This window comes from Pseudopodoces humilis, chromosome 5, assembly GCF_049639895.1.
Source record: "Pseudopodoces humilis isolate 2021_Gansu_Grassland_sample_001 chromosome 5, ASM4963989v1, whole genome shotgun sequence".
Taxonomy (NCBI): Eukaryota; Metazoa; Chordata; class Aves; order Passeriformes; family Paridae; genus Pseudopodoces; species Pseudopodoces humilis.
Window position 1 is genome coordinate 50,862,535 of NC_142204.1, and position 23,414 is coordinate 50,885,948.

Genomic DNA, 23,414 nt, shown 5'->3' on the forward strand with positions numbered 1-23,414 from the left:
TTCCCATCTTTTTCATACTTCTTTGTAAAGTAAGGACATGCTGCATTTAAGGAGTACAGCCCTTCAATACCCACAGTGTTTCTAGTTTGTGAAGAGGTTATGATGAATACTTAGGACCAGATGCTGTTCTAATGAAGTGTTTCTGGCAGCACAAATGAATAGAAATCACGCACAATTGGGCTAGTCCTAACATATATAAAGCTGTATTTCCTTTCAGTGAGCATTCTGTCATATGTCAAATAGTTAATGCTAGAGTAGCCCAGATTGTTTAGAGCTGGCTCTGGAAGGCAATCTGAACAAGAGACACTGTAAAACACTTTATAAGGTGTATGTTATGAAATATACCTAGGCACTAACAGTCACATTTCTGTGTGTAATCACTACTATTAGTGTTACAGTTCTTACACATAAATCAACCTCAATTATGTAATATTTTTACTAAATAAAGTTAATATTTGTTCTATGTATGTTATGTCCCATCCCTGACATTTTTATGATAAGTACTAAATAAGTTACTATTTATTAAATTTATGTGTTTAAGCTATTTTGAGAACCAGGTGTTTTAGTAGCAGTAATGTAAAGCTCATTATTTGACTTACACAACTTGGAATAAAGCTTATATTGTGAGTGGAGAGGGTAGCAAGGAGGGGAGGAGTGTAATGGGGATGAAGCTATTTTGACAGCGGTCCAAAATTTCTTCTTTACCAATGAAGTGGACTCTCTTGTTTGTGTAACACAAGATTTGCTTATAACTCCTGGCCTTTGTCTCCAAACATCCCCATAGGTGCAGCAGAGCTCTTTGGCTTCAGTGAGCCTGGAGTGTTTCACCATCCCTTCCCCTCCAAATGTCTTCAAGGCTTTTGCAGGGGCTCATTCACTCTCTTCCAAAGGCATTTCTTCCTTCACCACAATTCACCTCCCTTTCTGTCAATCATTAAAACCACTTTCATATAGCACTATTTTCACCACCTCACAATCTGACTCCTTTCACGTTTAATGCTGCTGGCTCTTAGAAATTTATTTAGTCTCTATCACATGTTGGTTTGTGACCCATCTGTGTTTGTTTTCCTGCATGTGTTCTCTGGACTTGAATGTGTATTGAATTTTACTGTGTACAGGGACATGGTTCAATGGTGGACTTGACCGTGCTAGGTTTATGATTGGAAACCATAATCTTAAAGGTCTTTTCCAACCTAAATTATTTAATGAGTCTATATTTCACAAGAGTACCTAACCTTACTGAAACTGATTTCTTTTATATTGTATTTCAGATGCAGCCAGTGTTTTCAAATGCTAACTTTTGACATTGGATTCAGCATGTCCATACACCCAGTAGTTCTTAAGGTGAGAAAATTGCACAAATTAATGACTGACTCAAAAAAATTACACCCAGAAGAACACAGCAGAAAACTCTCTTTGATAGGTACCCTCAAATGTCTAAGAAATGTACCAATACTTTAATATTAATTTTGGCTCATTGTGGAGAGTTTCTGTAGAAGAAACCAGTTTTCAAGAGTCAGAGTTCCTGTGATGAAATTCACCAGCCCATCAAAATGTGCAAACTTTTCAGTTTACATTAAAGGACTAATTATTATCCCAAATGAGTATCAGTGAAATAAAATCCATATGAAGCATTGCAGGAAAGTTGAGTTAGGTTTTAAATGTGACAGAGCAAAGATGAATGGAGGAAGTTAACAAAACACAATTGGCTTTTAATACAAATTAAAGTTCTCCATAAATTGGATTGTACTTCTTCATTTCATTACCTGCTTTGACCTCCACTGTGCTGCCTTCTTCCTGGATGATCCACAAGGCTCTTAAAACCAAGGAAGTGAGACCTGTGCAGTTTTTGTACCACTCCTGCCTCAGAACAACCTGTCCTGAAACTATTATTGTACTGCTTTCCAGCTGTTCTCATTACCTCATGTATACACATGAATATGCATATGCCTAAGTATGTAAAAAAAGTTTCTTTGTATTTATGACATACAGATATTAACAAAAATTGCTTAATATATTCCCACTTAAAATCTGTTCAAGTGTCTGGTAATAACAGTGCAGTCAATCTCTGCATTCTTTAAACACAAAGGAAAAATGCACATATGAAAGGAAGTTTGCAGAATTTAAAAAGTCCACAAAGACAATATTTTTGATTAGTCTGAGAAGACTTTTTTAGCTAGTATAAGAAATGTGGTATATCATAACAATTCAGTATATGTATACTAGGCTGTAATAAAATTATCCCAGAAGACCTTAAAAAACTAAACATAAAACATAATGTTTACCTACCTGTATAGAAGTTTCAACCATTATCCATAAATTTGTAGTAAATCAGTAAGATTTAGTAGTTTCTTCTGAAAAAACAAATGGCTCTAGAAAATAGCTGTTGATAATTAATGCAACATTGACTTTGAATATTATAAACTGAAAAGTATAGTATGCACACAACCTATTCAGATTGATGCTATATTTGTGTTTATGCCAAAACAATAATTTAGTCATAACTATGAATTTGTTCATTGTGTTTACATATGGTAAAACTTATACTTTCATCCGTAGTAACAGATGTTCTGTAGTAACCCTTAGCATATGAGTTTTTCAAGAGATATGTTAACATATAACCTGACATTTTATATTTTTAATCAAATTTCAAATCAAATATGGAAAACAAGCTTTTCACATGTGTCTGCAATACTGCACTCTTTCCACTGGAGGGCAGCAAACATTGTGGTATGGAGTTAAGACACTGTGGTGCAGCATTTGCTGTTTTGTAGTCCTGTCAACTTGTGTTGATAGTACATTTTCTTAAAGTTCCAGTTTAGTATTTATTGCTGTAAGAAAACTGGAATTTTTATTCAAAGTGTATTTTTTTATATTTTTTCCAACAGGTGCATGAAAACTTTGACTTTCAAGTTGAAAATGAATCAACTATTCAGGACCAAATTTCCAAAGAACTTCTTTTTGAAGATACATTTAAATTTCTCTTATCTAATGAATCTTCAACATCCAGTTTCATAGAAGCTTTGCAAAAAATATATGGATCATCTGTGAGCAAGGTAGTTCATTCCAACTCTTTCTTATTATTATTTAAAAATATTTATTTTTAAATTGTATGCTTCTGAAATTGTAGGTGCCAACTGATAGAATGAAGAATTTATTTAATCAAAACCATCTTTGATTGTATTCTGGGGATTAAAACTGTATTATATTAAACAATTGAGTTTTCTTTTGTAAAAATTCTACTCTCAAATGATGTAATTTTCCAAAATACTGTGCTTGAAAAATATATTTAAAGCTTTAAAAAAAAAAAATCCCATTATTTTTTTAAATGGTCTTTTTTTTAATATACAGATTTGTGTGTTTTCACAATTTCATCCAGAATGGGTTAACTCATGCATGGAGATCCATGAGCATCAGAATTAAATTTTGTTTCTTACAACTTTATGTCTTATTCTCATTGCAAAATCTAGTTCCAGGGTTTTGGGGTTTTTGGGGTTTTTTTTGGGTTGTGGTTTTTTGGTTTTTTTTTTTTTTTTTTTTTTGCATTTATAGAATCTAGCGTATAGAATATAGCATACATTTTGCTTCACTAGTGAAAACCATTTCTGATAAGCTGAGATCTCTTTCAGCAGTATTTCTCTCAGTCTGGGAATTTTTAAGGATGCATTTCTGAGAAGTCCCCTGCTTGAAAGACATACAGAGACTCATTTATCCAGGCAACTTCCGCCTCTTGGACAGATGTGGCTAAAACAGGGTCATGGGTTCTAAATTTATGTCAGGATAAAGTAGAAAGATGCAGTCATCCAGACATGTAGTGATATGATTACCCAGCCTATGTTCCAGAGACCAGTGGTTTCTACGGGTTGGTTTCTACACAAAACTAGGGCATAGTCTGCTTTACTCTGGACAGAAAAATGGGATGAGCTGTCAAGGAACTGGCTGGCTGAGGTTAGGGCTAGTTGAGAGCTGCTGTAACTTCTTCCCTATGATGAATGAAGGGATTGGGGTCTAATGAAAGCACATTGCTTTTGTGATTTCAGTAGACATTCTGCCCTTTCCTTCACAGGATGGAACATACAACAGAGAAGATGAGCAATGTTTCTCTTTGGAACAGATAAATTCAATGATTACTTTCATAAAGGAGCTGAAGAGTCTTGGACAATTTGAGCTGGTAAAGTAAATAGGTTTTTTTTTATTGGATATATATCTATAATGTAAATCTAACATTTCTCCTTCATTACTATTCTCTGCTGTCTTTGGCATATGTAATTAGGCTGGATGGGCAGGGAAGCAAGGAGATAGAGGTAACACTGATTTTACTTTGGTGGGTCATTTGAATTTAATTTAAAATAGATAAAGAAACAACAGAGTATTTGAGCTGAGCTTCCACTGAAAAGGACAGCTAAGCACAAACAGAGACCAGAAAATGGAAGGGAAGGAAAAGAATGAAAACAATGTAAATGACTAATGAGGTGATAAGAAAATAGAATGATAACAAAGCAAAGAAGGAAGGACTAGAGAAAGTACAGTACTGAGATCATTACCAGAGAGTAGATCTAGATGAAAAAGTAGAAAGAAAAAAAAAAAAAAAAGCAGGTGGAATATGTTATGTTTTCTTCTTCATGCTTTGAGGTAATTTTTGGAGAAGAATTTGGAGGAATAACAATCAATGTCTGTGAGTAGGCATAGTTAATGAGGGAAATGCTGGGTATTCAGAAAATAAAGGATCTGCAACTGAATCTTTTCTTCAGAAAGTATGCATGTTATCAGGATTTTTATGAGACTTCCTGGATGAGTACCCAGGATGGAGACTTTCTGAAGAGGCATTGAGTCTAGTAGATCTGGAATTCATAGAATTATTTGAGTTGGAAGGGGCCCGGAGGGATCATCAAGTCCAACTCTTAAGTGAATGGCCTATACAGGGATTGAACTTGTAACCTTGGCATTATTAGCTTCACACTCTGACCAGGTGAGCTAACCTCAGGGCCAGCTCAGAGGCAGAGAAGATCAACTTCCTCATCAGTACTGGTAATCCTGATTTGCAAGGCTGGGCATGACAGTCCTTTTCTAAGCATATGGGAAAGAACATTAATATATAATCAATCCTATGCTGTATATACTGTTTTCTGATCATTTGTCATATCTTTGCACTCTACAAATGTCATACTGTGTTGTCTCAAATCAGTGTCTCTCTTCTCAGCTTTTCCCTTCTTCTGCACCCAAGATCCAGATGTTGCTGCAGGAGCTATATCGAATGGTAGACCCAATGAGACGGCTTAATTCAGTCCTGACTGTGCATTGGTTGCTTTCCAGTGTCCTTCAACAGTTCCAGTTCATGAATAAAGAGGCACATACAAATCTTTCAGAGTGGTAAGATAACTATTATATGTGTTAAGGGTAGTTTCTCAAGTTATATAATTGCAATGTCTCCAGTGAGTGCCATAAAACTTTATCCTTCAGTAGATGTAGGTGTGCTTGTAACACTTGAGATGAAGGTCGATCATCCCATGTGGAGCCCTGTCAGCCATTCTGCCATTAGAACTGTAGCTAGGTTTATAAACAGAACAAGGTTTGCTTCTCTATCTAATATGAAGGACTGTGGATTGAAAATTAATCAGAAGTATCAGAATATTTTCTTTAAGAAAGATTAATTAGTTACATTTTTTTTCTAAACAACTGTAAACTCTAAATTAGGAGAATTTCCCAAGGTTAAGACTGTCTTAATTTATGCACCAATAAACAGCAAAACAGTAAAGAAAATCTAAAATTTCAGATGAAGGGTTTTCCAAAAGAATTAATAATTTTTATTTGCTCTAAATTTTCTGTCCAAAAAAACACAGGTCAGAGAGCATAATATTCTGAGAACCACATTTTAACTCCTTGTGAAAAGATGGAAAAAAATGCTGTAATTACAAGGTTAGATGCACTGAACTTTTGGCAAGAAGTTTTAACTTTCATGAGGAGAGAAAGAGGAAAGGAAGAACAGAACAAGGGAAAAAGGGACGAGGAAGGAGGGAAAAAGGGACAGGGAGGGAGGGAGGAAGGGAGGAAGGGAGGAAGGAAGGAAGGAAGGAAGGGAGGGAGGGAGGGAGGAAGGGAGGGAGGGAGGGAGGAAGGGAGGGAGGGGGGGAGGGAGGGAGGGAGGAAGGGAGGGAGGGAGGGAGGAAGGGAGGGAGGGAGGGAGGGAGGGAAGAAGGAAGGAAGGAAGGAAGGAAGGAAGGAAGGAAGGAAGGAAGGAAGGAAGGAAGGAAGGAAGGAAGGAAGGAAGGAAGGAAGGAAGGAAGGAAGGAAGGAAGGAAGGAAGGAAGGAAGCAAGGAAGTAAGGAAGGAGGGAAGGAAGGAAGGAAGGAAGGAAGGAAGGAAGGAAGGAAGGAAGGAAGGAAGGAAGGAAGGAAGGAAGAAAGGAAGGAAGGAAGGAAGGAAGGAAGGAAGGAAGGAAGGAAGGAAGGAAGGAAGGAAGGAAGGAAGGAAGGAAGGAAGGAAGGAAGGAAGGAAGGAAGGAAGGAAGGAAGGAAGGAAGGAAGGAAGGAAGGAAGGAAGGAAGGAAGGAAGGAAGGAAGGAAGGAAGTAAGTGGCGGAAGGAAGTGGCGGAAGGAAGGAAGGAAGTGGCGGAAGGAAGGAAGGAAGTGGCGGAAGGAAGGAAGTGGCGGAAGGAAGGAAGGAAGTGGCGGAAGGAAGGAAGGAAGGAAGGAAGGAAGGAAGGAAGGAAGGAAGGAAGGAAGGAAGGAAGGAAGGAAGGAAGGAAGGAAGGAAGGAAGGAAGGAAGGAAGGAAGGAAGGAAGGAAGGAAGGAAGGAAGGAAGGAAGGAAGGAAGGAAAGGAAGGAAGGAAGGAAAACTTATAATATATATAAAATATTCCAAAATATGTTTTCTGTTTCCATTATTATCTCTTAGCTAATGATGTTTCATATACATGTGTGCTATACTAACTACTGGCATTTATGATTTACAAACAAGGACTTGGGAAGAGGGTATTAGACAGTATGTTTCATTCCACTGAGTCTCAAGATGAATGTGTGAATAATATTAGTTTGTACATTTTGCTGGGAGAATGCTGTAGTGAGTATATAAGGCATCTGTAAGATTACTTAAGTTTTAATTTTGTTCCTTGTTGAATTGGGCATGGCTTTCAGCAAATCAATAATTATCTGTGTGTTTATTTGCTTTACTGTAAAGAGGAGCTTATACTTTATCACTGTACTAGGTAAATGTTTATTAGTGTTTTAAATATATGCAGTTCCATGAAAGTGCTAAATTATTGTTCTTACTGCCGACTCAGATCACTCTGATCACTCCGTGAGAAGTAACTCAAAGATGCAGCTGCTTGCATTCATATGTAAGCCCTTGCCCTTTTGCAGAAATATTTAGGTTTGCATATCAAAGCATACCAGCCTTTAGCAGCTTTCTGTTCTAATCTAAGCTGTGCCACTCACTCTGAGCAAGCCCCTTGGCCTCTTTTTTTTTCCTTCAAGCCCAACATTATTGTATGTGTATAAATGTGTAGAAGTACCATGACCTTTCTCCAGGGCATAGGCCAGTCTGCTTCTTTGCTCTGTATTTTTCTGCAGTGGCTAAACTAATAACACCATTCATTCATTCACTGTATAAAAAAACATGTCTTTTGACATTTCTAAATCAGAATCTTCTTCCTTTAGCTACATGCATGTGAGGTTTATGCATGTGTCAGATATGCATGTGATTATACTTAATTGCAGGGAGGAAAGAGCTTAGTTGTACTTACTCCCCAAATAACTCAGGTATGCATTCTCTTTGAGCTTTTTATTAAGCTTTTTTTTTCCCAGCTTTGATAAGTTTGTATATCCAAACACTTTTCCTGAATTTCTTCAGTTAAGACCAGGTTGTTTAATTTATTTATTTAACAGCTCTTATTTCTCTGACTGTGTAAAACTGGTATTTCCATTTATCAAATCTAGTGATTGCATAATTGACAGACAAGAAATATTTGGGAAAAATAGTGACTTCTGACTGAGGTCTTGTACAGTTACTTTGTTCACTGATCATGACTCCATAGGATGAAGGCAGGAAATAAGGATATAAAGATGTTTCCTAGTTCACATATTTTAACTCATTGCATAGACCATCAGAGCTATATTACAATTGCTACTGTCAATTCTTTGCCTTTCTTGTTTGCTGAATCAGAGAGATTCCTAAAGAGCAGGTTCACAGTCAATAGTTTGTGATGTACACATTGGGAATCTTTTGAAAGGTACATTCACAAGCATGTGCTCACCAAGAGTACTGACATAGAGACATTAGTTTCATTAGAGCTAACTGCAAAGTGTGTAGGCAAAGAGCACATCTGTACTTGACACCTCCAAGACAAATAAATAGGAGGCCACTCAAATAGATTAAGGACCTTTCTTGAGTAACAGCATGTGAAAGAAAGGAGTCTGCAAAGTCCTCTGTATTAGGAGGAGCTTCATAACTGCATCATATCTTAGTCCTCTGATTGCAAGGAGCTTGGACAAAGGAAAGCTTCATGGTGCTGATGATTAGAAAGCTCAGGCTGCAGTAGAGATAAATCACTGAACCATAGAGTCATTTATATTGGACAGGTTCCTCTCATCCTATGACTTATTATGTGGGAGAGTGACTCCACCTGGCTGTAACCTTGCTTCAGGGAGTTGTAGAGAGTGATAAGGTCTCCTGTGAGCCTCTTTTCCTCCAGACTAAATACCCTCACCTCACTGAGCTGCTCCTCATAAGGCTTGTGCTTCAGCCCCTTCCCCTGCTTCATTACCCTTCTCTGGACATGCTCCAGTACCTCAATGTATTTCATGCAGTGAGAAGCCAAAACTGAACATAAGATTTCAAGGTGTGGCGTCACCAGTGCTGAGTGCAGGGGGGACAATCACTGCCGCAGTCCTGCTGGCTGTGTTGCAATCTATCTTTCTCTAATATGATTTCTAAATGTTTCATGTTGCTATACTGCTGCAGTCAGATATAGTTATTATAGGTCTTTTAATGATGTCTGATGTTAATTGCAGTCTCTACAGATTTGAGATTCATACAGGTCATGCTGTTCCTTTCTAAGCAGGGACCTTGCAGTTGTGGTGGCAGCCACACTCCTGAGGTGTTCTCTGACTAAACCAAAGTCTGTCATTTCGTAGAGTTAAGACATGTTGCTTTCACTGTAAAACAAGGTTTGGGACCAGGCAAGCAAAAAGGAAGAAAAAAAATGTATTTTGTTCGGGCACCAGATGTACAAAGCGAAGCTGAGTCCCCAGGCAGGTGTGAAGGAGAGCTGCTTTATTGCAAAAACCAGGCCTTTTTAAGCAGCCAGGCCTTTATCAGTTACATAGTTTTAAATCATGGCAAACATAATCTGACCAACCACCATACCCCACAATGTGAACGCGTAATGGTTATAGAACTTGTTTTTGTACCTCTAATTCAGCTGAGTCACTTTCCCATAGTCCTCTTCTACTTAGCTGAAGTAGCAGGCTTGAGCCATGATTTTACAAGGGTAGTAAGGCTCTTATATTTTAAGTCTTTACCTATATGCAACAGTATTTGACAGACTTTAGCTGTTACTTCCTTGACAAGCATAAGGAGGGGTGCAAAATTACTTACAACTTGGAAAGCAAGCCCTCCAAGAGTTTAAGTGCCTCCTTTGAAGAAGGTGATGAATTTGCATGAAATTAGGGTGGTGTCTATACACTGCAAGCTCAGAACTACGTTTTCTTGCACACACAGACACAGATCTGCCAGCTGCTTCTTTCCTTATCTCATTGAGTTAATGCAGAAATCTGTTTTATCCCTGGAAAGTTTTTTATCACTGCACAGTTTACCTTTTTACATGATTGACCTCAATACTGCTTTCAGAAGCTCCTGTTGAAACATCAGTGATGGATGATTGAACAGAACAATATTGCCACCTCCCTTCCTTGACACAAACAGTGGCTTTGTGTCCTTCGAAATCCAAACTGCAGTATCCAGGAAGAAGCTGCATTACAAGAAATAAAAGAAACACTAGGAGGAAAACCAGTGAAAGCTTCAAGAAATGCTAATGGACCTCCAACCATGTCTTATCAGCCAGAAGGTTGGATTGAAGACAGGCCTACTCCCCTTTTTCTACCATGCTACCAAAGTTGTACTTGGAAGAAAAAATCTGCAGAGTTCACAATATGGGCACCACTGATATGTTGATTATTTGTTGCAATTGACTTGTCTTTTTTTTCACAGAGAATTTACACACGCACACACACACACACACACGCAGGATTTTTTTTTTCATTTGCAAACAAAGCAAAACACGTAGAGGTTCCATTTTAGAAAGTCATGCTAATGTCAGTACAGATAATCCCCTGGAGATTATCTTTATTTTTATCTTTACATGCCTTTATTTTTATTTAATTCTTTTTGAACAAAGTCTAACTTTGATCTTAAGTGTATGCAAAAAAATCTATCATAGAAGCAGGTAAAATATATGGTTTGGTTTATTTTCTTCTTGGCTATATCCACTCTTCCTTTTCCCAGCAATGCAACTATGTTTTGGAATTTATTTATTTTTTTTTGTATTGATGTGATGTGCTGCCATGCATTATGGAATGTGTGTTTTCTGTTACATTCACTCAGGAAATATCTCTAATGCTGGAAATATGAATTCAGAAGGTTCTTTTTTCTGTGGAGAATACTAAAATACTGAATTTTTTGCAAAATATTTCATTGTTTCTGTTCCTTACATTCATATAGAAATATGTCTGCTATTGAATTGACAGGCAACTTTCTCAAGAAAATATGAGTCCTAAGCAGAATGTTCCTTCTGACTTCAGAAAGAACCATGAAGGTAAGGGTTCAGAGTAAGGTCTTTTATACACAGTATGTTTTTCCTATTTATATTATGTCTGGTAACATGTGGATTGAGATCACATTGCCTTGCGTTCCAGCTGGAAAGTCTTAGCTTACTACATATAAAAGTTTCTTCCTTATCTTATGTAAATTGCTACATGGAGCCCATGAGCAGCATTTGCAAGCCTAAAGATCTTGCACTGTAAAGAATAAAAATACAATGTGTCTCTTAAAAGTAAAAGATGGTTGCTTCTATAGTAGGACAGTAATCAAGGTGAGAACAGAAAACTATTAGCTGTTTCTGTTTATCTTTCAGCATTGCATTATTCCAGTAAGACTGGAGAAAGACAATGCAGTTATGGTAAGTAAAGGTCTTTCTAGACCACAAAGGGGAAAAAAATTCTTCAAAAAATGTCTTGTGTTTCTCTGCATAATCGCTAAGCAAATAGAGTGGGCTTTTACTGAGTAAAGAAAAAGGATTTTTAAATAGCAAGAATGTTTATAAAGCACTTAATAAATGGGCTATTATGTTAAATAAGCCTCAAAACCAAAATTAAACATTGCTGTATGTCCATATTAATGTCAGTATTCCAGCACTCATTGATCCCTTGTCACACTTCAATAGACTTTTTCTCCCCTCTTTCCAATAACCTCAGCATACATTTGCTCCTATGGAAAAACCTTTAAACTTGTCTGGAGTTTAATAAGCTATTTTAAACTTTGTCTTCAGCTCGATAATGGAGTATTAAAGAGCTGCTTAAGAGATGAGGAGTTTTTCTAAAATATCTGTTTGTAGGAATATTTAAAATGTTTTAAAATATCTGTAAAGATGAAAAATATGTTTTTCTTTGGTGGTAGCAATGCTTTCTGCTGCCTTCCTTATTCCCAAATTATCTGAGGGGCACGTTTGTAAATGTGAAGCCATTTCCCTATGGTGGAAAGGTTTTGCTACACATTGAGCCTCATGTCCCCTCTGTTGCTGATCTCATGCTGCCTTCAGGAGCTATTGTTGTGCCAGATAGAGGCCAGAAATACTCCAGGGCTGGCTGTTTGGCATCACCTTTCTAATTGCATGATCCTTCATTTTAAAAATACCTCAATTAATTTTACTATGAAATTCTTCCTCATTTTTAAGCTAGTAGTGGGACAACATTTCTAAGTAAGGCATACAGAATATGAAGAACTATTTATATTCATCTGTAGAGACTTTCAAAGTGCCTTCTGTGTATCAATGTGTAAACTCTATCCCCTACAAAACTAGCCCAAATTCTGTTCTTCTGTTGGAATGTCTTCCCTTAAATTTTAATCCATGCAAAAGGGTTCTCAAATTGCCCCAGTTTGGTTCTCAGGGCAGATACTTCAAATTAGAAATAAAAATATTTGCCTCATTTTTTACCCTTTTAAGCCACAAGATTTTGTTAGATATTAGAGTAATTTCCTATCTGTAATATTTTCTCAAGTACCCAGTTTAAAACATGTACTAATGAATATATGTATAAAGCAGTTTTGAATGTATTATACTGTAAATCTGAATCCAATAGGCTGGATTAAAATATTTTTTGTAAGTAGGTTGCCAACAAATAATTATTCTCATGAGTAATTTGGCAAACTATAAAATAAAGGACACATTTGAGCAAATAGGATTTGATTGTTGAGATTTCATACACAGGAAAGGAGCTGGAATTTGTTGATATAGGAATTTCAATAAAACATTCTTCCAGCTGTACTGCAAATGACCCCATGGGTCTTGATATCTCCATGTGACTTGTTCTTATGAACAATAAGAATACTCTTATGTCTAAATTATTTTGATTTTTATTGGAAATTACACTTGTACATAAACCCTGTACACGGCCTGGTACCTAAGCAGGTTATGAATTTTGGCCTACCTCTTCTTTAAGTTTCAGTTAACTAGAGACAGATCTCCCAGACTTAATCCTTCCATTTTCAAAGGCTTACCCAGGCTTTGAGTTTTGTGACTAGGACTAAAGTGATTGGACACTGCATGTTTAAAATCCCTCCAAGGCCTGCAGATTTCTCTCAAGTGCCATTACAAACTCCATTAAAACTTTGCAGCAGGATTATGAATCTCAAAGTCACTAGGCATTAAATATCTTGCCACTGTACATGGTATCAATCTGCTAGAAGTTGCATGTTGTTTCAAAATGTTCATACATTTCACAATGTTTTTTTTCTTTGATGCCTTCTTGGAACAGATAAAGATACCCTATCTCATATCAGACAGATCTTCACCAGTCCACAGCTGGACTTGAATCCTCAGTTTAACCCAAAGATCAGAGAATACTATGCAGAAGTGCCATTTGACATGGTGACAGTGAAGATAGGAGCAGAACCCTCTAACTGTCAATGTCATGTACATCTCGACGACAAGAATGGGCCAAGGTATGAGCAACAAACTATGAGTGTAAAAACTTAATTTTGGAAGTATTGGAAATTTTTTTAATTGGAAATTTTTTTAGTTTCCAAAAACCCAGGACACAAGTAGATTAGTCACAGGAAAGTCAGAGGGAGTTCAACACTGAGAAATTTGTATTTATTTCCAATGTCCTGAAGGCAATGGTAATATGTTGTTCTCAAGCCATAATTAACTCTATCTTAATGGAGTGTACAGCTCCAATATCTCACCCAGCTTCTGTAGCCACTGACAGCATCAAAGCTGGGTGGGTAGAGACTATCACTATACTGCACACAGTAGGTGACAGGAAATTTGAGCTTTTGTATCCAGGTGTTAATTTTGCACAGTGCCCTGATCTGCTGCCGTGCTGGTCTTGGTCTGTTTACATGGGTCAAAATAGGGCAGCTGGCTTCAAAAGAAGAAATAAGTTGAAGTTTGCTAACTCAGAATGATCCATTTTTGTCATAGTTGTATTGTAGGGGATTGTCATAGAATCACAGAAGTCACATCGGAAAAGACTCTTAAGATCATCTTGTCCAGCTGTTAACCCAGCATTGCCAAGCCCACCACTAAACCATATCCATAAGTGTCACATCTACACAGCTTTTAAATTGCTCTCAAAATATTGACACAGCCACTGCCCTGGGCAGCCTGTTCCAATGCTTGACAGCCCTTTCAGTGAAGAAATTCTTCCTAATATCAAACCTAAACCTCCCCTGGTGCAACTTAAAGCCATTTCCTTTTGTCCTCTCACTTGGAAGAGGAGACTGACCCCCACCTTCTACAACCTCCTGTCCAGCAGTTGTCAAGAGTGACGTGGTCTCCCCTCAGTCTCCTTTTCTTCAGAATAGATACCTCTGGCTCCCTCAGCCACCTCTCACCAGACTTGTGCTCCAGTACCTTCACCTTGCTTCCTTCCTTCTCTGGATGTGCTCCAGCCACTCAATGTCTTTCGTGTAGTGAGGGGCACAAAACTGAACACAGGATTTGAGGTGTGGCCTCACCAATGCCAAGTACATGGGGGCAATCATTGCCCTGGTCCTGCTGGCCACATTATTCTTATCCTGACACAGGACAGAATGCCATTGACATTCTTGGCCACCTGGGCACATGCTGGGTCATGTTCAGCAGCTCTTGACCAGCACCCTCGGGTCCTTTTCTACCAGGTATCTTTGCAGCCACTTTGTCCGCAGTCTGTAGCTCTGCCTGCTCTGTGACCCAAGTGCAGGACCTGGAATTTGTCCTTGTTGAACCTATCCACCTGGCCTCAGCCTTTCCATCCAGCCTATCCAGATCCCTCTGAAGATCCTTTTTTCTCTCCGTTAGATCAACACTCCCACCCAACTTTGTGTTATCTGCAAACTGACTGACAGTGCCCTCAGTCTCCATGTCCATGTGATTGGTTTGGCCATACAGCCAGTTTTTTGTACAGCAAAATGTGTGTGAAAATAAGGTGTGAGCAGCCAGTTTTCTCCAGAAGAATGCTGTGGGAAACAGTGCCAAGGGCTTCACTAAAGTGTAGGTAGGCAACAGTCACAGACTTTCTCTCATCCACTAAGTGGGTTATCTTGTCATCCACAAGGATCCCAGCTTATGTGATCTTTTAGAGAACTATAAAGCTGGACGATAGAGGAGAGAGCAGTCATCACTAAACATCGTGTTTGAGCACTGACCCACAATAAACCATGATGTTTAATTGCTGCTATGAACCCTGGCACAGTTTTTGCTTTCCCAGCTAGCGCTGTCAGAGACAACAGCATGTACCAGGGACAATACCAATAGGTATTTTGGGTATGACCTGGTTTTAAGGTTGGGAGGAATAAATTGTTTATTTATCTGGGTCAGGTACCTCAGAAACAGAGAATGGGCTTCTTTACATACTAGCCATTAGTGAGTAGATAAATGGGAGAACAGGGACAGTGATTTACTTGGGAAGAAAAATTCTTAACCGTTTCAGAGCTAACTTTGCTTCATGACATGAAGTGCTTAACCAACACACCACCTTTTGACTGACTGGGAAGCAGATGCTTTGACCTAGAATGTCTGCTACTAACCAGAAAGTCTGTGCAGTTGTTACTGATCTAATGCCCAATATGTTTCCTGTTTTTTCAATAAGAAATCAGTCTTAATTAATCGTTTCAAAAGAAACTGTCATTAAATTCTTCCCCCAACATTTCTCTGTTTTAATGTTAACTGCCTTGGCAGTCAGCATGAATATATGTGAAAAACCTCAAAAAAACCTTGTAGAATGAAAAAGAATAGCAAGATGTTCTTTAAACTGAAAAATAAAAGTCCTGCATGTGCAGGTTCTGTGCCTTTCAGCATTTATTTCCCTGCTAAAGGAAGAAGAACACAGCTCATCTTTGCTCTAGTTTGTCACTCTGAGCAGTTTGTCTGGGAATCCATCACATTTGGCTAGTGGACAATTTCAGCAGCTAGCTACATTTCTGATTGTATTTGTCTCCCTACTGACTTCATCACAAATTTGGGCCTGTCAGGAATTATTGTCCTAATTATTTCATTCACAGATTTCATGTCAGAATACTTGTCACTGCCACTGTTTTCACTAAATTTCACTCTCAATATTTTGTCTTCTTGAAAGAACTTCAAATACTCACAAATCCTATTTTGCACTGATTTATTTAAAATCTCATGTATTTTATAAGAGAAAGAAAATGTTACTAATAGAAGCCTCTAGGAGCAAGTTTAACATCCATAGATAAGAGTGTAAAATCTTTGTTTCTTGAGTGTTTATTGCACTTCTTTCCTGTTTTGTCATACAGCAATGCTAACTACCCTCTTGGCCTTGGATTGAACAAAGTCATCATTCTCTTAATGGATGATTCACAGCCCAGCCCTGAGGTTGTGAGCAGCTACAGAATCACAATTTATCGAGAAGACCGCCCTAGCCTCCCTTTGTTTGATGACTATATGATGTGTGGGTTTGTGCAGGTATTGTCTCTACATTCTTTTGCTATACAAATTAATAGGAATAGCTGGATTGTGTTTATTTCATGGTAGAAATTAGGGTACCTGAGCCAAAGCTCATGTAGAGCCAGTTTTTGTTGAGATTGTATGAAATTCAGCATTTACAGAACACTTTAGATATAAAAGGCAAGCCCAGAGTCAGTACCTGTTACCATGTATTTGAGAGCTCCAGGTGAATTAATCCTTACTTTGGTCAGCCAAAAATTTCTTACAACTTTTCATAACTGTCTCCCTCTAACATTGGAGCCATGGTAATCCTTTTACCAGGAAAGATATTTATGGTGACAGTCTATTTATCAGTGTCCAAGACAAATGCTGCCAGATAATTTATGAATTAAAACTGTTTATTCTAGATCAATAAACACAATTAAAAAAACTTTCACTCATAATTCCAAAGGAAGGGATAATTATTGCTTACTTTGCATTTATCCAAATAAAAAATTTGGGAATGCACATAATTTACTCCCAACAAATAGCAGTCCTTAGGAAGGAGTGGGTCTGTTGAATGAAAAAAGGACCAGAGTCTGTCCAATATGGCTTAATAAGGGCTGGGAAAGGGGATCTCAGACTAAATTAGACACAAAAATTGAAAAAAGCTAATGAAAATAACAGTGAAGGTTTCAGTTTGTGATACTATAGTGATAAAAATACTATGCATAAGAGAGAAAACCTGGGACACATGCTGGATGAAAGCTCTTTGTGTTGCAAAGTTTGAGGACTACATGTTGGTTGTTGCTTGATATGGTGGGCAAAGATAAACTAGACAGTTCAAAGAGGGAAGTGACATTGTAAATGGTAATCGTGGGCAGTGCATTTTTCTGTGAAATTTTAGGCAGATTAACAGGATTGGTGGGTTTGTTCCAGGGCATCCAGGAGTAATATATTTTGTCACAATTAATTCTGCAACCAAGAAGCAGAATTTTTTAAACAATTGTGTTGAAACTGTCATGCTTGTTTATGTCAAATATCTAATCATATCTTTATTTATTTTCTGTACAAAGGTCTTAGTATATCCTTTAGCAAAACTTGCTATCCTTCCCTGGTTTCTTTCCATATACTGCAGAAGAGGTTGGGAGACCAGGGGGGTAGAAGGCAGAGCATTTATATGATGTGGTAGATCAAGAAGGATTTCTTCTTGGGGAGAAATAAGCACTAGGACTTAAAACAGGAGTCAAAGAGATTATAAATGTTGATAGCAAGTTCTGTGTTGGCAATAATTATCTCAATCAGGACTGCCAGAGAAAATGCAGGTAGTAGTCATAGTGTACTGCGTGCTGACCTGAATACCTGATTATGGTGATGCCTGGGCCCCCACCTATTCTCTGTCTCTTCTTTTAGACTTCTCTTACAAGCTCAAAAGGTCAAGGGCCTTTACGATTTGCACTGACTCAACACTACATGTAGTAGTTGCTACAGTAAAATAAGAATATACACATATAATACCTGAGATTTCAGTTCAGTTGTACAGCAACATGCTTGACATCTAAAGTATGGCAATATAAAAAGGAGAAGAGCAGTAAGTTGAACTGGAGTTATGTTACTAGGAGAACACACTGGCTGGAAAGATGTGAGGAAAGCTCTTTTTGTTTCCTTATTTGGGACACATATCTGAGTGTAGGAACAGGAATTCAACCTCAAAAATATCTTCCCACACCAGAGTTTACACTGTTGTTAATGTTTTATGATATCATTTATGAGACTGAGTATGAATCTTTGAAGCACTGTGAAGGCAAAGAGATCTAGACTGATAAACAGAAAAAGTGTTTTAGAAATTTCTTTTGATTGAGCTTGGTTTTGTGCTCCTCTGTGAATAACTGCCCTTTAATACAATTGTTCAGAGCTAGGGATGACTTCAGGAGTTCAGGGTAAAAATGAGATGAAAAGCATTCTTGTGGTATCTAATAAGCACTGTGAAGATACAGTATGAGATTCTAAAACAACTTTTAGATATGTTAGAGGCAAACTTATCAGAGAGTGCCTTTAAAAAACAAACAAAGGCTGGAGCTGGAGATAGAAATGGCATTCTAAAACACCTAAAAGTCTGCATTTTTTTCCTATTTGCTAGAAAGAATGTATCGCCTTTTCTTAGAATATTTTTTTTTATCAGTACAGAACTCAGGTCTTAAACAGCATCATTATATTTTGCTCTTCATACTAGAGAAATTTATGCAGTCTTGCAGAGTCAGTTGATACACCCTCATCAGTGGCATGAATACTTGTTCTGTTAGTAATGAGACGCCGTTTTAAAAGAAAAAGGATAAATACAGAGTGAACTGATGGAGTCTCCTTTGGACACTTGACTAGGTGCAAGTGGGATCACACATGAGGAGAGAAAGGCCACTGATAGTGGTGTGGTCTTTCTCATAGAAGGCTTCAGTTAAAATTCTAATCCAGCAGCTTTTTTTCCTCACTTTTTTTATGTTTAATCTCATTAAGATATTCAGGTTTCACTGCAAGATGATACTATAAGGAAGCTTACTATAAAAAGACAGAATGTGGGATGTGGTTTCCAACAGTCTAACAGTTCTCATGCAGTTGAATAATCCTGGGTTAATTTAGAGGTATTGAGTTGAGAAATGTGTGGTTCCAAGCCTTGCAACCCCTAAAAAGGGAAAAAAATACTGTCTCCTGTAGTTTTTGACAGCAGCTGTAATATCCCCATTAAAACCAAATTAGTGGAGGAGAAACAGTCATCTCACGATAGCACCTTCAGCAGATTTTGTTGCCTTCCATTCTGTGTTCTGCATTTTGACAGTATTGTTGGGACTGCAAATGGAGAGGCTATTGATTTGTGCTTGAACTTAATGTTGTGCAATTGCTGGCAATATTCAAATTAAGTATCCCTGAAAGAAGTGTTGTCATTTCATTATCACCTGTGAAGCTGTGATATGGAAGACAGTCATAATCCAAGGCAGTCAGCAGAAAAAACAGTGAGCTCTTAAGACATAGTTATCAGCATCGCTCTCAGGTGAAAGATCCCAGACTATGTACATACTGTCATAAAGGACAAAATATTTTACTCATTCTTGCACTGCCCATTATCTTTAAAATGCAAACAAATCTATCTATGCCTCACTTGAAATGTGTGGATGCTGCCTCTTTGACTGTTAATATTTGCCTAGTTGCAATCATAGAGAGTAACTGCAGATGTGCTTAGGGAAACTTTTTTGACCCTGTGAACTTCTGTATCTATTTGTACCTACAGTGTATTGTTGCCACATGGCTTGTTTTGTTTGTTTGTTTGGTCAGTTGGTTTGTTTGAGGGTGAGTTTGGGTTTGGTTTGTTGTTGTTGTCTTTTAATAATACAGTTAATTATTTGGGTTTGGATTTATATTGAGACCTATGGATAGCTAATGCTATATTTTATAGCATAGTGTGTTTCATTCTCTGTCATTTTCTTTTGTGCATTTGTACATTTTATTCCAAAATCAATGCTGTCCTACGGCTTTTCCAGGTCTGAAAGAATGAACTTACAGACAGCTTCAAAAACTTTCCTGATTTTTATAGAACATCTTATTCTTATGTATTATCTCTTGCATTTTTGTAAATCCTTTTATCATATTCTTTTTCTGAGAGCTGAAGAAGCCCAGCAGAGCTTATGATGAGATACTGGCATAGCATTGCTGACTGTAAAACACTAAATGGCTGCAATGCAGCTGGAAACAAAATGCTAGCAAGAACATGTTTATTTCTCTGTCTGTCTACTAAATTTCCATTGATCAAAAAGCAATTAAGACCTAAGACTATTAACTATATTTAACTTTAGTACAGATATTTTGGAGTACAGATGGAAGAAATTTTAGCTTAAGTTATAAATTTCCAAAGGAAAGTAAAATGGTTTTACTTTGTTTTAAACCATGTACTGTTGACATTGCGAAGCTTTTCATACCAGAATGTAAAAGCAAAAATTGTCAATTATAGAAACGGGTATTAACTCTTTGCCTACTACTTACATGGAAAGATTTCAAAGAATCTTGCAAATATTAAATAATGTAAAAAAAAAAAAAAAAGAAAAAAAAGAAAAAGGAACCAAACATCTTAGGAGAGAAACAAAGAACTTGTCCTGTAGTCGGACAGGCTGGATGCACACAAGTCTTTTCTGAATTTCTCATTAGCTTCATTAGGCTCAATGTGACCACCATTACAAACGACCCATTTCTTCTGTCTAAGGACATTGTGAATGCCATGAACAGACTCCTGGGTTTTGCAGTAGTTATTGTAGCAGCAGCTGACTCTCTTGGCAGTTCTAAGTTTGAGTGTCTTGCTTGAAAAGGCATGGAACGTGCATCTCTGGAACTACAGTCTAATTATATCAGCAACCAGACTGTATCTTATTTGCAAAGTTAGCTTACTTCCCTTTTAGAGCAAAAAAGAATATCTATTATAAGAGCAGGCATGCATTGCATTCCTCTGCCTTCTCAGATATAGAGTTGATGAATTTTTTTTCAGTGGTTTTGAATTTTTCAGAAAACAACATAAAAATGCCCCAGGCGTCAAAAAAAATAGTTTGAGTTCACTTTTTTTGTTGTTGTTGTTGTTATTCAAAGGATGATACGTTGATTCAGTGAGGACTATTTCACTTAAAATTTTTGGCATTCAAAATTTGTATAACTGTTAGATATTTTAGCCATTGTGCAGTCCAGAATGCTAACTCTTTTCAAGGAGGGAGTGGCTGGGACAACCAAAAAGCTCATTCATTTGATCTGAAAGAGCCAAGTCTACATTTTCCTCAGAAGCACTGGTGAGAGCACAGTATGACAATCATGTTTTCCAGGAGCAATGCCAACTTAAGCATCCCTTTCCCTGCCTGCAGCTACTCATGAACCAGATGGGAAAACTTTTTTAAAAAGAAACTAGTTTCTAGGATGGGCTTCTCATTCTCTCTATGTGAACACAAGGGAGTGGAAAGTGCAGGGGCAGAAATGAGCTGCTGAGCACAGAAGAAGGGTTACTGGGTGCTGTTTAAGGCAACTTTTTTCTTCATGAAAGAAATTCACACTGAGATTGGGTTTAAAGCTCTTGCTGGTTTTAAATGAACAGGAGCTTCATGTTCAAAAATTTTAGAAGTGATTTAAGAGTGGAAACACACAAAACACTAGAAGTATGTGTGCATTGCTCTTAACCTATAAATGATTTTGTTTCTGTATGACTGCAACCCACTTCCCAGGAAAAATGAAGTGAGGTTCACATTGCCTTGAGGAGCAAATACATAGTAAACTGAACATGTGTTAAATTGTCAGCAGGTCAGGTGAAAGCCACAAAATAGAGAGCTAATAGAAAGAGACTGCCATAAGAAGAAGGCTGAAGTCTTACATCTTCAACTGCTGTATGTCAACATGGTTCAATTAATTTCAGGGGAGCAATTCCAAATTATTGAGTACCTGTCCCAACAGAAACATATGGCTGAATTCTTTTCCATTGTATATGCCAGGCAATTCTTATGACTGAATTCATTTGCATAAAACTGCTGAAGTTTTTAGTAATTTTCCTCAATATTTATGTCGAACAACATCTTAAGATAATCTAAAAAACTACTTGAAGATGTTTTAAAGTATTTAAAGATCAAGGGATGTTCAATCACCATTCACGGTAAGTATAAACTGAACAAAGACCTGAATTTAATAACACAACTTGGTGCTTCTAAAAAAGTGTACTTAAGAGGATGCAGAAGTGAGAAATGTAAATAATAAATACACTTAGTTAATTTTCATGTAGAGGGTTAATGTGTCTCAGAGCAAACTTTGTCAAGTCAGCGTGTTCTATCTTTGTCAACATCTATACCACTGGGGAGAGAAAGCTTACCACATTTTCTTAATTATACCAAAGACTTCTGTGATGATTTAAAGCATTGCTCTGTAGATGAGTCATAGGAATAATTAACCATTGTGGTGGATATTCTTTATATTTATGCAGTTCTGTGCTAAACTCCTTTTGGATTGCAGAATCAGGATGTTGCTGTTAGGCTAACACCTTAATCAGCAGCCAGCATCTTCTGCTTTAGGGAAATGTCCCAAAAACACCACAGAGCATAGATCCACCATCTGAAGGAATTAATATAATGCTTTAGAAGTCAAGCCTGTCTTTCACCAACAAAGTTAACTTCATAGACAGTCTGCACTATCATCTGGTAGTCACGAGTTCACATAATCAGTGTTCAGTGAGACATCTGCTGCACTTTGAAGAGGCCACACAGAGAAAATGGGCACAACTTGGGCATAAAATGGAAAGTAATAACAAAAGAATGAGTTTGTATGTGCTTCTATTTAGGCATATCTTGCTTTGAGCATGGAATAAAAATTTATAATTTTATTCTGTGCGCTGTGCATGACTAGGATCATCATCCTATTCTTCAGTACTTCGGGGATGCCACATTACAAAGCCCAAACTTTAAGGCTCAAATTCGTGTTGGCTCCAGCTGCCCAGAGAAAAGTTTACAGTCTTCCAGTTTACTAGGCTCCTGATTTTATATTTGTTGTGCTTAGTCTTCTCTATGTAGCTAAGTTTCCTGTTTAACATGAGATACAAGATTAATACCAGATACCCTCCAGGAAATGCTTCCAGAAGTTTCAGGCAGAGACTGAAGAGAGCAGATGTTTCCATGTAGCAGCAGCTACATTTGTCATTATTACAGTGCACTGACTTGGGAAATGGTGTGTTACATGGATCACTGATGGATCAATTGCCGCCAGTGCTTTGAGACAATCTGTATGAATACTGATTCAATGATCCTACAATTATAAGCCAATAGTGACAGGGATGACACCAATGAGCTAATTTTGTTTATAATCATTAACTAGAAGAAGTTTTAAGTTGCTATAATAATTAGACCTTAAAGACTGAGAAATTTATAGGTAACTTTCAGCCTTAGTTTTTCCAATGTTCCTTTTCCTTGGCTGGCACTCTTGTGGATAAGTACTTCTTAAGTCAAGAGTGATATCACTTTAGCACCACTGACTTTATTGACACAACTAGGGTTGGTTGTAGCACTTCCTACCTCAGCAGTGGAAAATTTAGTATCTCCTACCATTCTTTTCTTCCTTTATGTGTTTGCAGTTTAGCACAGTCTTACTAGGAACATCCCACCCTCCTAGATACTCAGTTAGGTGACTCCTGACTTGAATTGTTATTTTGTTGCTATGCTGCCACAGAAAAATTTCATTAGATAAAAATTATGTGATGAAAGATAAACCTCAGTG

The 23,414-nt window shown here is 37.5% G+C and overlaps 1 protein-coding gene across 2 annotated transcripts in view; it reads left to right on the plus strand.

Moving 5' to 3' along the window:
- CPED1 (cadherin like and PC-esterase domain containing 1) overlaps nucleotides 1-23,414 on the plus strand; it is a 148,333-nt gene that overhangs the window by 61,873 nt on the left and 63,046 nt on the right. For both annotated transcript variants that reach the window (XM_005519235.3, XM_014248889.2), the window contains exons 9-16: nucleotides 1,272-1,344; nucleotides 2,889-3,056; nucleotides 4,067-4,171; nucleotides 5,201-5,370; nucleotides 10,744-10,811; nucleotides 11,130-11,174; nucleotides 13,030-13,216; nucleotides 16,013-16,181. In XM_005519235.3, the coding sequence (XP_005519292.1) occupies nucleotides 1,272-1,344; nucleotides 2,889-3,056; nucleotides 4,067-4,171; nucleotides 5,201-5,370; nucleotides 10,744-10,811; nucleotides 11,130-11,174; nucleotides 13,030-13,216; nucleotides 16,013-16,181 (985 nt within the window). The remainder of the gene's footprint in view (nucleotides 1-1,271; nucleotides 1,345-2,888; nucleotides 3,057-4,066; nucleotides 4,172-5,200; nucleotides 5,371-10,743; nucleotides 10,812-11,129; nucleotides 11,175-13,029; nucleotides 13,217-16,012; nucleotides 16,182-23,414) is intronic.